Source organism: Salvia hispanica, chromosome 6 (assembly GCF_023119035.1).
Source record: "Salvia hispanica cultivar TCC Black 2014 chromosome 6, UniMelb_Shisp_WGS_1.0, whole genome shotgun sequence".
Classification (NCBI taxonomy): Eukaryota; Viridiplantae; Streptophyta; class Magnoliopsida; order Lamiales; family Lamiaceae; genus Salvia; species Salvia hispanica.
This window is the reverse complement of record NC_062970.1, coordinates 47292959-47308478: the sequence shown is the minus strand read 5'-3', so window position 1 is coordinate 47308478 and position 15520 is coordinate 47292959. Positions and strand designations below refer to the sequence as shown.

At 33.2% G+C, this 15520-nt stretch overlaps 3 protein-coding genes across 3 annotated transcripts; 2 read left to right on the top strand and 1 right to left on the bottom strand.

Moving 5' to 3' along the window:
* Positions 1–2622: 2622 nt before the first annotated feature.
* Positions 2623–4878, bottom strand: LOC125192642 (protein N-lysine methyltransferase METTL21D). Its single transcript, XM_048090266.1, has 2 exons — positions 4141–4878; positions 2623–2852 (listed from the first exon to the last, which is right to left on the bottom strand). Exon 1 carries the CDS (start codon positions 4838–4840, stop codon positions 4166–4168), a length of 675 nt encoding a protein of 224 aa, XP_047946223.1. The 5' UTR covers positions 4841–4878; the 3' UTR covers positions 2623–2852; positions 4141–4165.
* A 5565-nt stretch (positions 4879–10443) lies between these two features.
* On the top strand, positions 10444–10767 carry LOC125195593 (glutaredoxin-C9-like). Its single transcript, XM_048093727.1, has one exon. It carries the CDS (start codon positions 10444–10446, stop codon positions 10765–10767), a length of 324 nt encoding a protein of 107 aa, XP_047949684.1.
* Positions 10768–12841: 2074 nt separating this feature from the next.
* Positions 12842–13129, top strand: LOC125195592 (glutaredoxin-C9-like). The gene has a single exon (XM_048093726.1). The coding sequence runs from the start codon at positions 12842–12844 to the stop codon at positions 13127–13129; it is 288 nt and encodes a 95-aa protein (XP_047949683.1).
* Positions 13130–15520: the final 2391 nt, after the last annotated feature.

The window sequence follows — 15520 nt, the reverse complement described above, 5'->3', positions numbered from 1 at the left end:
AATAAATGATACTACTCCTTCCGTCCCGCAATAGAAGTCCTATTTAGTTATGGTATGTGTTTTAAGAAATATAAAGAAAAGTGGTTGAATAAGTTAGTGGAATTTAGGTCTCACTTATATATATATATATATTAGTTTTATAATAAAATGTGAGTGAAATAAGTTGGTAGGATGTGAGGTATAATTACCATTTATGATCACAGTGAAATATGGCTCTTATTTTGGGACGAACCGAAATGGCAAATGCGTAGTATTATTGAAGATAATAGTAACAATATCCTATTAAAAAAAGTAAACTAAAACGACAAATTTTGAGGTATTAAGAGGTAATATCTAATAAATGATATTACTCCCTCCATCCAGCAATTGGAGTCATATTTAGTTATGGCACCAGTTTTAAGAAATGTAAAGAAAAGTGGATTGAATAAATTGGTGGAATGTGAGGTCTACTTGCCATTTATGGTAAAAGTGAAATACGACTCTTATTGCGAGACAAACCAAAATGACAAAATATGACTCTTATTATAGGACGGAGGGAGTATATGACAAGGTTCCGGATTTTTTACTTAGCTGGGACTAATGGCATCATTGACAATATTGTGAGTCCATATATATTTTTAAATTAAAGAGATTAAAATTTTTAGGTCATGAATGAATATTTCAAATTGAGAAAATACAAATGAATATGTACTTTGTTTGAATCAATTTAGATACGTGCAACGATTGTGCTTTTTCGTGCACATTTTAAAATGTTTTGGGTGGACGGTTATAGTGTGAATGCCACATTATTGATGATAATATAATAGTATCCTATTAAAAAAGTAAACTAAAAAGACAAATAATGAGGTAATAGGGTAATAACTAATAAATGATAGTAGTATTCGACAAGATTCGGGGTTTTTTACTTGCCAAGACAAAGGTCATCATGAACAACGTTATGAGTCTGTAAATATTTTTAAATTAAAGAGATTAAAATTTTTGGGTCAAATTAATTGAATGAGTATTTCAAATTGAGGAAATACAAATGAATATGTATCAATTAAATTTGATACATATAATGATTGTGGATTTTTTTATTTTAAAATTAAATTTAATAAAAAAATATAACTAACTTTTAATTTATTTAAAATGAAAATATATTAGATTTATTCAATAGAAATTCTTTGTGTCGACGGTTAGAGTGTGAATGCGTAGTATTATTGATGATAATAGTAATAATATCCTATTAAAAAAAGTAAACTAAAACGATAAATGTTGAGGTATTAAGAGGCAATAACTAATAAATGATATTCAACAAGGTTTTGGATATTTCCCGAAATTAAAAATTATTTTGGCCTTTACTCTTTTAATAATCGAACTGGGCAAAAAAAGAAAAAACACATAGGGCCCATTAGTTAATAATTTATTAATTTTCCTTAATTATTATATGACGTAGTTTCAACAGCAGACATTGTGATATCATAAACGCGTCAAAAACTGACGACATCATTGACAACGTTGTGGGTCCATATAATCTTTTAAATTAAAGAGTTTAAAATATTTGGGTCAAATTAATTGGATGAGTATTTCAAGGACAATGTTTCATGGTTTTACTTAACTGAGACCAAGGGCATCATCGACGACGGGTATGGTTTATTCAATAACTAATATTGGAATAAATTAGATCTATTTAATAAATTTTTTTTGCGTTGACAGTTACAGTGTGAATGCGATATTATTGATGGTAATATAATAATATCCTATTAAAAAAGTAAAGTAAAAAGACAAATAATGAGGTAAGAGGGTAATAGCTAATAAATGATAGTATTCGACAAGATTCAGGGTTTTTTACTTAGCCGATACAATGGTCATCATGAACAACGCTATGAGTATGTAAATATTTTTAAATTAAAGAGATTAAAACTTTTGGATCAAATTAATTGAATGAGTATTTCAAATTGAGGAAATACAATTGAATATGTATTTCGTATTAATCAATTTAGATATGTGCAATGGTTGTGCTTTTTCGCGCACATTTTGAAATTTGAAAATCAACAAAATAATTTAATTAAATTTTAATTTATTTAAAGTTAAAGTAGACTAGTTTTTTCTATAAATCAGTTCTCATTTATATTACGAAGCACTCCTATAGCCCAGTTGAAAAACGCAACCACACATAATTGTTATCTCAAGTTCGATTCTATTCTCACTAGTGCATGATCACCTTTTTTTCCCCTTAATTAATTGTGTTCCTATTTTCTTAATTATTCCCTTTATTTATATAATTATTTGAGTTCTTATTTCCTTTTCTAGATATTAGGGTTCGCTATTTTAATTGTTTTGAATTTTTATATTTTTATATTTTTATTTAATATCATTAGTCATTCAACTCTTACCTAAATAAAAAAATTTACTTTTTAATCTGTTTTGATTTTTAATGTTATTTAATTTTTAATCATGTAATTTTATTTCAATTAATTTTTTTTAAAAATTGGTAATAAAATCATATTTTTAATTTATTCACCATTAATTAAATTACAACATAGTATAACGAATTATATACTACGCCAAATTATAAAAAAAATAATGATTTTTGTTACTATGACAAACTATATAATTTAGGAAATAAATAATGAAAAGATATGAGAAGATAAGAGGTTTCGTTATTCATACATAAATAATGAAATCATGAAATAACACTTCACATAATGAAGAGTGAATTACATTCAAGTAAAGTCACATTTCATGAATTCTGCACTAAAATTTGTAAGCATACCTCTTACCTGAAAAGTATCAAATCTCCAGCCAACTCAATCGGAAACGGACAATGAAGCCCAACTCAGTTGGCAAGACGAGAACATCTTCGTTGTACCCTGTTTCAATAACATCATTCATCAGCACACTACACCGAACATCAAAATCATGTTTCATTTCATCAAACAAAAAAGATGCATATGAATATCAAGACATGCTCTATCTCAGGCATCCCTCTATCGAAAGCCTACTAAAATCTCGGGCCGGATGGAGATTGGCCCTCGAAGGGGAAACATGGCTCCAAGACTGGATCCATTCTTCCATAACGACGATCTGATGCATGGCAGGTGGCATCAAGACCACTCCCAATCGCATTGTCGTTGGCATTTGTTTCAACTACAAACGCCTTGCTGATTTGGTAAACCAACACTTCATTGCTCACCAGAGACTCTTCTATTCGTTAAAACCAATTCGACCACCTTTTCTTCACTAGCTCTGATGTTATCAGACGAACTATGGTTTTGACTGAGGCATCTTAATACTGGAAGACGAACCCCAGAGCTCCACACAAAAAATGTCCGGTTTCTAGCCTTCTGACTCAGATGTTCATCTTTAGCTCGACACGAAGTTGCTGCAAGACCACTCTGAATCCAATTGTCGTTGGCATTCGTTTCAACTACAAACCCCTCGCTGATTTGGCAAACCAACATATAAATCCCATTCAACTACCCTTTCGTCAAGCTCTGATGTGATCAGATGAACTACGAATCTGATTCTCTCAATATTGACGCGCTGAGCATCTGAAAACCTTTCCACACACACAATGCTGGAAGACGAACCTCAAAGCTCAACATCTGACTCAGATACTCGTCTTTAGCTCGAAAAAAAGTAGCTGCAATGCCAAAATTGCCAAGCTATAGGTAACTCAAAGCCACATAAAGTTGTTCTATCGGTCTTTCGCAGTATCAAACTACACGAAAACAGTATGTTCAGTCCTCCACATTCCACTCATCTTCTCCAAATCATCCAAATCAACAACCAAACCAGTGCCACAGAATCAGAGAATTCAACACAGTTATCATCTTGCATTAGCCCCAAACATCACATATCGAATTTAAGATAGTCGAAGCAACAAATTAACACAAAACGAACTCGATTACTCGATCCTGCTGGCCTATGTATGCCTAAATCCTAATAATCAATATGCATCTTAGCAAGCTTTCTGTGTTTATGTTAATTCAAAATATCATCAACAAGAAATCTCAATAAGATCACAAAATTTTGCTGTGCAAATATGTAATCGAAGTCTAAACACATTAATTTTTCAATTAAACCCTAACCTAATCTAATCACACCGCACATTTTCGCATAAACCTAATTGGAGAGTAAAATCAAACGAAATCTCACCGGAATCTCGAATTCGACGATCTGTTCACTTCCTCTTCTTCCTGAAAACGTAAACATCAGCCTCCTCATACGCATAATCCGGATGCAAATGCTCGTGCGGGATCTTCTCCACATCAAAAACGCCGCGGCACATCTCCCAAAACATCTCGTGCGCCTCGGGCGACCTCAATTGGTACCCTAGCAAAACGACGCCGTCGTCCGCCACGAGGCGCTCCATCGCGCCGATCAGCGGCGCCACGGTCTCCTCCAGGTACACGACGTCCGTCGCCACCACGAGATCGAACGGCGGCTTCAGTGAATTCGTCTGCTCCTCGTTCCCCCAGTAGAGCTGCGCGGTCCTCAGCGCTTTCCTCAGCGCCGGCTTGTTCCGCTTGAGGTTGTGCCGCAGCGCCGGCATCACGGGGGCGATGTCCGTCGCCACGACGTCGCGGAGGCCGAGCGCGTACAGCCCCATGGCGGCGACGCCGCAGCCGGCGCCGATCTCGACGCCGCGGCGGCCGGCGAAGTTGAGGAGGGCGGCGTAGGGGTTCTCGGCGGCGGCGGAGCAGGTGAGCGGGCTCCAGCGCTCGGCGAACTTGACGAGGACGAGGGAGCAGGGCCACACGGAGGTGCCGACGTGCATCGAGCCGTTGTCCTGCTGGAACGAGAGGCGCGTGTCGTGCACGCTCAGCTCGATCACCGGCGAATCTGTGAATTTCATTTTTTTAAAACCTTTTTTTTTCTTGCAATTTTCGCCTCTTTCGCTCTAATTAAAAAATAAAAAGTCACATCGCTGAATTTAGAATCTTATTGGGCTCAAATGTGCAGGCTTAGGCCCATTGGATTATTAAAAGTTATCACATGTTTATATTGAGTTATTTCACATAATCAATTTAACCTATTATCAAAATAGAATAACGGCCAAAATTGGTGCTGAACATATTACTCTCCGCCCATTATTAGGAGTCTCATTTTACGGTGACACGAGTTTTAAGAAATATTAAAAATGTTGATGGAAAAAAGTTAGTGGAATATGAGTCTCACTTGTATATATTAGTTTTAAATGAAATGTAAGTTGAATGAGTTAGTGGAATGTGGGACCCTATTAATATTTATAGTAAAAGTGAACCGGGACTCCTATTCGCGGACTGACTAAAATGGAAAAACGAGACTCTTATTCGCGGACGGAGGGAGTACGTTTTTTGTCCTAAAGATTATCTTTTGGATTTTTTGGTCCTGAACATATGACAATTTGACGATTTTGGTCCTGTACTTACTGTTCCGTTAAAAACTAACGGTCTCCTATACATTAGATGCATATTTATTTCGGAATAAATCGTGTTATATTATCTATTTATGATTGAAACTATTAAATATTGATTAAATCTAAGGTGTCGTCATACCTTATTGATTTAATATTAGACACTATCAAATATTGATTAAAACTATTAATTTATTATTTAATAGTAATTTTAATAATTAAAAAAATTTATTGATATTTAAAAATCGAAATTTAAAATTTAATTTTATAAAATTAAATCTAATATTGAAATAAAAAAACAAAGTGAAGGATGACAAAAGGAAGAAAAATGATAATTTTGAAATAATATCAGATTAAGTACATAACTGAAATAATATCAGATTTAAAATGCAAAAAGACCAAATTGCCCAAACCCTCCAAAACTCCCTAAAAGAGATTTTCGTCACGAAACAGTGAAAAATGACCATTTTCGAGATAAACGCTTAGTTTAGGGTTGTCTGGGGATATTTTTAAAGTCCAGGGTTCATTGGCGAGATAAACGCATAGTCCAGTGACTATTTTTGTAGTTCACTCTATTCTTTTAGAGTTAGAATCAAATAATATGTTTAGGGTTCTTATTTCTTCAGCATCGCGATAGGGAGTGTTTCCACCAACAGCGCCACCTCTACCTCGACTATATTAAATTTAAAAAAATAAAATAAAATAAATGCGTAATATATCTCGCAGCTACTAGCAAAATAAATGGGTATTACTGAGATTTAAATACATTAATTTACAGTTATGATAGGGGCACTTTACTAACTAAATCACCATGTGACATTTTTATTTTTATTTTTATTTTTTATATACGAAGACATTTAATGCGATAGGGAAGTTACATAAACATTTAATCACCCAAATATAGGACCATACTATCATATTTCCTCTGTGAAAAGCATTTAACTTTACAAACCTACAATTGGGATAAAATTGCTGATAACTGTAAATGCTAGTACCATATGTTCTCCACAATCTTTTTTTATTAATATGCATAATAATACTATATCATAATAATTTAAACCATTTATTCAGCATATTTTTAATATGTAAAATAGTTAAAACGTTTTGGGTTTAACTATTTCCAGACTAGACAAATAAATAAATAAGAGGGAAAAATGAATAGTAATCTATCATTATAAAATGTGACAGCTGATTTGGGTTTACATTAAATTTTCTGGGTGTAAAGTATTAAGTACACAATAAACACTTTCCAGTACGGCGTCGTTAGTAAATTTAATTTACATTGATTAAAATCTTATCTGTGTCAGGTAATTATCAATAGACCTACACGTATTGATTGATGTTGGTTGCAAATTTTAGGAATAAAGACAAATTTAGTATATGGCCTTTATTCACAATTTATGATCATAGAAATGGTTAAATGGTACTCCCTCCGTCTCACAAAAGATGTTACATTTGTGGGACGGCACGAGATTTTAAAAGGTTTTGTTTTGTGTGTTAAATGAGGAGAGAAAATATAATTTTTATATTCATGTGAGAGAGAACTTTTTCAAAAAAGAAAATGTGACATCTTTTGTGGGACAAATTAAAAAGGAAAGTGTGATACCTTTTGTGGGACGAAGGAAGTACAACAAAATGAACCTTTTTGTTTGTGTGATGGTGATTTAGTAATACATGGCGGACGAAGTTCGAAATTGAAATCTTAGGTTGGAGAGGAGTTGCCGCTATATGGAGTCAACGACAACCCTACCTGAATCCGTCACTGCATAAACACACCCAAGAGAAATCGAATCCCAGTCTATAATAAGGGGCAATATATTACTCCCTTCGTCCCGCTTTAGCAGTCCCATTGACTTTTCTGTCCTCGTTTTGTAAAAATGATAATAAATAGTTAAAGTAGAGAAATAATAAAATAAAATAGAGAATAATGTAGATAAGACACTTTTCTATATTATTCTCTTTTTTACTTTATTATTTCTCCACTTTAACTATTTATTATCATTTTTACAAAATGAGTGCAGAAAAGTTAATGAGACTGCTAAAACGGGACGGAGGGAGTATCAATTAATCCGCACTTCTTGGTACGACATATTTAAATAATTTTAGTTGAGTTCATGTGAGTGGAGGAAAGTTGTCACATGTGTGAATCAATCGAGCAATAGTGGTTTTGGTATTAATACTCTACAGATAAATTAATTTGAGATGCTTATAAATGGAATTTTTGGGATAATATTAATATGCAAGAATGGAAAAGACATATGCACATATTTCAAGTATCTGACATATATATAGTACATATGATTATGAAAAGACACAAACAAAAGGAGCAAACTAATAGAATGATCAGAAGACTTCCTATATTTGGTTTGAATATTCAAACAAAATTAAGCAAATTTAATTATATAAATGTGTAATATTTTATACACTAGTTAATTTAGAAACATGAAACTTGACATTTATAGGGTATTGAACTCATACAGTGAGAATTCATTTAAATTCGAATTGAATTCTCAACAACTCAATAAAACTAAGTTATAATCTTGAAAGTGGAGTTGTTAGAATGCATTGATCGATCACAACTTCACACCACATAATAAGTATAAACAAAAACTCATTTCGTATCGTAGGTCACATGGATGTCGTCGTTAAATTCCATTAATCGGTGCAACAATCCATGTTAGCTTCACTTCTAACCACATGACAGTTCCAGCTCCGTTGCAACCCTTCTTGTTTTTTTATCAGTTATTTATTTTTGGATTGGGAACGATGTTTCAACAATAAATACGAGCTTGTTAATCTGGTTATTAAAGTTTTCATATTTAGTTTATGGACACAAATAATGAAATTGTTTAATAAATTTACAATATTCATACATATTTAGTTTAATTGACACATAGTTTTTCCTCATGTAGGATTCGAAAAACAGGTTGAAGGTTGGTGCTAGCTTGAAACGAACTACTACATCGAAATATGTTTGATCATATGAGTTCCGTTTTTTAGATCCGCAACTTTAACAATTATTGTTAATTTACACATATCCAAGAAACAATTAATTTATCTATCCGTATAAATATAAATATAGTATAGTAAATTGAGGAAGTTGAAAATATAAATTTCCCAAATAAATTACTACTAATAAATTAAGTCAAGTAAAGCGTGACCCTACTACCATCACTTCGTTTACTGACACACACAAATCGTGTTCATTCATAATTATTGGCTCCAGAATTTTATACCACTACAATTCTTGATTTTTATAATTATTTAAACTAAAATTAGATTGTCACGAATTTTTTATTAAAATTTTGTCTAAAATGATTATTATTGTTGATTATTCAAAACACGTGGTATGTGATTTTCAAAAATATATTTTTTGGCTTTAAATTAAATCATTATGGGATTATAATTAATGCTGAGGTACACAAGTATATTATCCACGATCTTCAACATTTAATAAATGACCAACCTATTAAAAGACTTCGAAAGTGACTTTATATGACATTAATTTTGATAAATAAATGTATTTTTACCTATTTTTTTATAGGCCTTTGTTTGTTGCAGTTGCATTTATAACCCACAAGCCTTGAAACTTTGCTCTATGTAGGACAACTTTTTCAGTTGTAAATATAGTAAATACCATTGAACTAACATTGTGAATCGAATTTAAATGATACATAGATGCAACCATCCAATCAATCTATTATCTACATACCTACTTTTACAAAAGAAAAATAATTATATATACTCTCTTTATTCCACTAAAAGTGTCTCAATTCTTATTAAAGAAAAAACTTATTGGACGACTAGATATGAAAAGTTAAGATAGAGTTATGTAGTATTATAATTATATTTAGAGTATAATATAAATTTTTGATAATTGTTTGTTTTGTTGTTTTATTATTATATGACAAATGCTCGAGGCTGATATTGTTTTGAGGGTCCATTAAAAATTATAACTTGCAAGCGGACGATGTTGTTTTGAGGACCCATCAGAAATTATCTTGCAAAAAACACATGTAAATTTTATTTAAAAATTATTTTCTTGACCTAACTTGTAAAGTAAACTAACTGCAAAAATGGTATCTATACAATAGGGTAGTGATAAAATGCAAATTTTTATATTGTACAAACTTAAAACTCCTCAATACAGTTTCAATACTGTTTCAATACAATATCAACACAGTGTAAATTTTCAAGATTTTAATGTCAACACAATATCAAGTTATCAACACAGCATCAATCATTGACTACCGTTGAAATTCTATTGACATTTTCATGTTGATGATTTTTTGTGATTTGTTGACATTTTTTAATGGTCCAGATCATAGTTTTGAGTTTGTACAATATTTAGAGTTTTCATTTGATCACATTCCCTATACAATATATGATGTATATTTGCAACATGTTTGTCGATTTTTTGCGGATTTTATCCAACACGTCGAATTAATGATTTGCTAAGGCAATGAAATGCATTTGATGATTTGCGGATAGAAGGCACAACCCATTGAGAAGGTGATAAAAAGAAAATGTTACTAGTGCCCTTGAGACTGAAAAAAGCAAATTGAGGAAGAAAATGTGAGAAGATACCTCAAATGAATTAAAATTTTGTCCAACCACCTTGAATGCATTTATTTTCACGAAATACTGTAAATATGCATCCTATATTGTTCACGGATCATTTTTTCAATTTGTTATTATTATTATTATTATTATTATTATTATTATTATTATTATTATTATTATTTATAAATGGTCCTAAGTTAGAATCATGAATTTATATTTCTAAATAGAGTTTATTCCAAAATAGAATTCTTATGAAATAATACATGCATGTTCGAATGTGTATTTACAATAAATAAGACGAACCCTAGATCTCATAAACGAGTTAGCTAAAAGGTGGGACAAATAGTACTAAAATTGAATGTTATGATATAATATATGGGACCATTTATCAAATTTATTATAATATATGGGACCATTTATAGTAGTATATAACAAAACAAGAAATAATAACGATCTCAATCAGCCTCAATTTGAAATCTCACGAAATTCAAGAAATTAAAATGCTAAAGCGTCTCTCCACGGCGGAGCTGAGGACCATGGTGGAGGAGAAGGCAGTGGTGGTGGTCGCGCGCCGCGGCTGCTGCATGACCTTCGTCGTGAGGCGCCTCCTCCAGTACGTGGGGGCGGACCCCGCCGTGCGTGAGCTGGAGGAGGCGCACGTCGACGACCTGGGGCACCACCTGGCCGAGGCCGGGGTGATGCTCCAGTTGCCGGCGGTGTTCGTCGCAGGGCGGTGGTTCGGCGGGACGGAGAGGGTCATCGCGACCCTCGTCGCGGAGGAACTCCGGCCCTTGCTCAAGAAAGCCGGAGCCCTGTGGTTGTGAGATCGAGTTATAATTTAACGGGATATTGCTCCCTAGTGTCATGTAACTGTCAATAAATTTGTTTTTTCTCATGAACTTTCTATTTGACAAATAATATCATGTACTTTATTTGTGGTTGTTATTTCCCACGATGGATTCCAGCTACACTAAAATGACATGGGAAGCTGAGTTGGGTTCGCGATTTAGGATTCACGATTTCGTCATTATAGATGTAGCTGGAATCCATGTGGTTGTTATTTCTATTTAACAGGATGTGGTCTCTAATGTCATGGAACTTTCAGTAAATTTGTTTTTTCTCATGAACTTTCAATTTGACAAATAATATCACAAATTTCACTGTGATTGTTATTTCACACCGCGACAGATTCCAGCTACGTTAAAATGACATGGATGCTGAGTTGGGTTCGCGATTTAGGATTCACGTTCGTCATTCGTCATTATAGATGTATACGAACTCAACATCCATGTCATGTTAATGTAGCATGAGTCTGTTGTGGTAGGAAATAACAGTCGCAGATAAAGTTTGTGATATTATTTGCCAAGTTGAAAGTTCATGGGAAAAAACAATATTTTTGAAAAGCCCATGATATTAAGGGTCAATATCCCTAATTTAATTTGCTTTCGAGTACTTAATAATTGGTAGGGGCTTAAGTCCCACGTTATTTACTCCGTCCGCCCTTGATTAGAGGGTCTTGCATGCAAAATCATGTTAAATTATTAAGTAAGTATGTTACACCTAATTTTTTTCAGTGTGGTTTACTCATTTTCTCAGTGTGGTATATTCGTTTTTTCAGTGTGATATATCTGCTCTATGATTTGCACAATAACCGAGTTATCGACAATAGTAGAAGTTGCATATTCTCATGACAACAACGATACAATGGAAAATTCATTATATTATCTTATTTTGGGATCAACAAATTTATCACTACTTGTTAAGGTTATAATAAATTCATCGAGTTTTGAAAGATTAAGATATGATAGTGGACGGTTGGAGGAATGTATTTTTCTTAGATTCATTAATTACTATATAGCTCCCACCATCCCATTGCATGTTTAAATGTTAGGTTTGAAAGCGCTATGATAAAATAAAAAAAAATTGCAAAATATACAATCAAAATTAATAAATAACCTATTAACGTACATATACACACAAAAAAAATATGTGATTTTTTGATGTTTTACTAGAGTATGAGTATTTATTGATGTGGAAATGTATGAAAATGTCCTTCATGAATTGGGGGATATTTTAGTCCATTGCATCGTTACATGATCACATTCTATTTTTGAAATTTTATAAAAAAATAATATTTATATCGTCCAAAAAAAATAGTCACATTCGTGGATAATACATATTTAATTATTCAATTAGTAAAATGGGAAAGATAAAGACAAAAATTGATGAAACATAATAAAAAAGAGAAAAAAAGGGATGATGAAATTTCCGTGAATATTTTTTTAATTACCAAGGGTAACCACTGGCAGGTCTAGTGATTATTTTCCGTGCTGATTTGTAGACACCTCGAGAAGTGGGACACTGGCCTAAGATTTAAGACTACTCCATATCCAAAGGCAGGGATAATCCTTTGGCCATTTTGATTAAGGATAGACGATTCTCATACCACTCGACCAGTCCACACCCTTGAGTTAAATTTCCATAAATATAAATTGAGAGTAATTTTTGTAGCCGAACCAAAATAGATATTTTGGATTGTTTTTCAAAAACAGAGAGAGTATCGAATTTGGGCTTGTTCAATTTTCAAAATAGATTTATTGCATTAGACTGAATTCCACAGATACACATTATTGAATCAAAGAAAAGAGAAAAAAATAGGTTAAAATTTTACTTATCGTTGCAATTTGTACCTTTGCAGGTAAAAAATTTAATATAATTTCTGAAGAGTGTGAATGTAAATTGATATAACATAAATGGGACCATTTATCCAATTTATTATAGTTGTAGTACATAACAAAACAAGAAATAACAAAGATCTCAATCATCCTCAATTTGAAATCTCACGAAATTCAAGAAAAAAAAATGCTAAGGCGTCTCTCTCCGGCGGAGCTCAGGACCATGGTGGAGGAGAAGGCGGTGGTGGTGGTCGCGCGCCGCGGCTGCTGCATGACCTTCGTCGTGAGGCGCCTCCTCCAGTGCGTGGGGCCGGACCCCACCTTGCGCGAGCTGGAAGAGGCGCACGTCGACGACCTGGGGCACCACCTGGCCGAGGCCGGGGTGATGCTCCAGTTGCCGGCGGTGTTTGTCGCAGGGCGGTGGTTCGGCGGGACGGAGAGGGTCATCGCGACCCTCGTCGCAGAGGAACTCCGGCCCTTGCTCAAGAAAGCCGGAGCCCTGTGGTTATGAGATCGAGTTATAATTTAACGGGATATTGGTCCCTAGTGTCATGTAACTGTCAATAAATTTGTTTTTTCTGATGAACTTTCAAATTGACAAATAATATCACGAACTTTATCTATGATTATTATTTCACACATCGCGACAGATTCATACTACATTAAAATGACATGGATGCTGATTAGGGTTCGCGATTTAGGATTCATGATTTTGTCATTATAGATGTATACGAACTCAACATACATGTTATGTTAATGTAGCATGAATTTGTTGCGGTGGGAAATAACAGTCACGGATAAAGTTCGTGATATTATTTGCCAAGTTGAACGTTCATGGCTAAAAACCATTTTTTTGAAAGTTTCGAGATATTATAGAACAATATGCCTAATTTAATTTGCTTTTGTGTGCTTAATAATTGGTAGAGGCTTAAGTCCCTCGTTATTTACCGCGTCTGCCCTTGATTAGAGGGTATTGCATGCAAAATCATGTTAGATTATTAAGTGTGTTACATCTAAATTTTGAAGTGTGGTTTACTTGCTTTTTCAGTGTGATATATCATATCATAGAGACATATGCTCTGTGTGATTTGCACAATAACCGAGTTATCGATAATCAATAGTAGTAGCAGTTGCACATTCTCATGACAACAACAATTCAAAGAAAAATTCATTATTATATTTTGGGATCGACAAATTTATCACTGCTTGTTACATGCTACGCGCATAGACTAACAGATAGTACTATATATATTAATTACAAATTCCTCCATTCCACAATAATATAATCATTTCATTTTCTACACTCATTTTAAAAAAAAAATTATAAATAGTTAAAGTGAAAAAAGAATAAAGTAAGAGAGATAATGTGTAATTTTCGAGTATCTAATTCAGTCCACACAAGATATCAAGTTTAAAATAATAACTCTAAAATTACAACTTACCTGCAAGTATACACTTAGGGTGTCGAATCACAGGTAGGCGTATGGTTATCTAATTCGAAAGCAAGTAAATTTTGGAATTTTAAAAAAGAGAAACTAAATTGAAACAAAAATAAATGAAGAAATAAATTGACAACACAAAATATAACCAAGAGATTGAGAACATTGCTCCTAATATGCTCCATATGTGAATTAACTTAATGGATCAAATAACCTATGGATTAAAAATTAATCTAATGAAAGTTGTAATAATCTCGTTCATTCTACTTACACTGAATATGTTTATAGATGCTTGAATTTAACCTTGCTGAACACTAAGATCAAATTCGTACTCATCGGATTATCACTTATACAGAAGCATAGTAAGCTCTAATCCAACTTCTAATTTCCAACGTACATGATTCATTTACAAAATCAATTGAACATTCCTACGGAAGCGTGGTAAATGTCCAACAATTATTGTAACGACACGTAAATTAACTTATCCAAGATTCATATGCTGAACACAATACAAATCTCAAACTCTTTATCTACGTTTCCACCTTTTAACCAAGTTAAAGAGACATTAGCTAAAAGTCATGATTGAATAATAAAACAAGCCAGAATTATAATTCAATGTAAAAAAGCATCGTAGAAAAAGATCATAAATTAATATTAATCCATATAATCCAAAAGTAATTCACACCTTTCACAAATTAGGAGCAAAGTAAGAGTTTAGTTAAAAGCTCAACTCACAAAAGTTTTTCAAAAGTTTTCATAGAAGCGAATCAAGTAGGGACATGAATGACAAAATCTCAACCCCCAAACATCTCCAATCAAAATTTCTCACTCTCAAGAACCATCACTCATCCACCTAGAACTTCAAGTCAAGGTGCACTTCAAAGTAAGTCCAAGCATTAGATCCTACAACTCAAACCGTCGTCATTGACTCGTCGAGCAATACTTATCATATAGACCTGTGGATTTCAAATCGAACATCTTTAACTCTACCAAGCCATTTACAAAACACCCATCATGCATTAACAATAAAGTCCAAGGTCTTTATTCAGAGGTTATAATGGGGCTAAGGATGAGCTAGGATAAATATGGTAGTAGCTCAAAAACTACATATTTGAGTGTCAATTTCTTCACTCCTACAACTTCCTTCTAAAGAACCAAACAATAGACATATTACAATCCACACTTTCACTCCTCCAAACTTGTGATCTTTTCTAGACAAGATTACATCTTTATAAACAAGAGAAGTTCTAACTTTATTTCATTTTTTTATTTTCTCTTTTTTTTCTTTTTCAAAGGCCTCGACTTTTACAATTTGAAGGCCGTCTTTTTCCTTACAAAAACTTCATTCTCAATACTTAAACATTACATCAAATCTGAAAAAATCTCTAAACTTCGATAGAACACCACCCAACACTCACAACACAATCAACAAAGCTCAAACTTGTATTTAGCACCCAAATAGT

Excerpts from the sequence above, each read along its gene's own strand:
- LOC125192642 (XM_048090266.1), bottom strand. The coding sequence starts at position 4,840 with ATGAAATTCACAGATTCGCCGGTGATCGAGCTGAGCGTGCACGACACG.
- LOC125195592 (XM_048093726.1), top strand. The coding sequence starts at position 12,842 with ATGGTGGAGGAGAAGGCGGTGGTGGTGGTCGCGCGCCGCGGCTGCTGC.
- LOC125195593 (XM_048093727.1), top strand. The coding sequence starts at position 10,444 with ATGCTAAAGCGTCTCTCCACGGCGGAGCTGAGGACCATGGTGGAGGAG.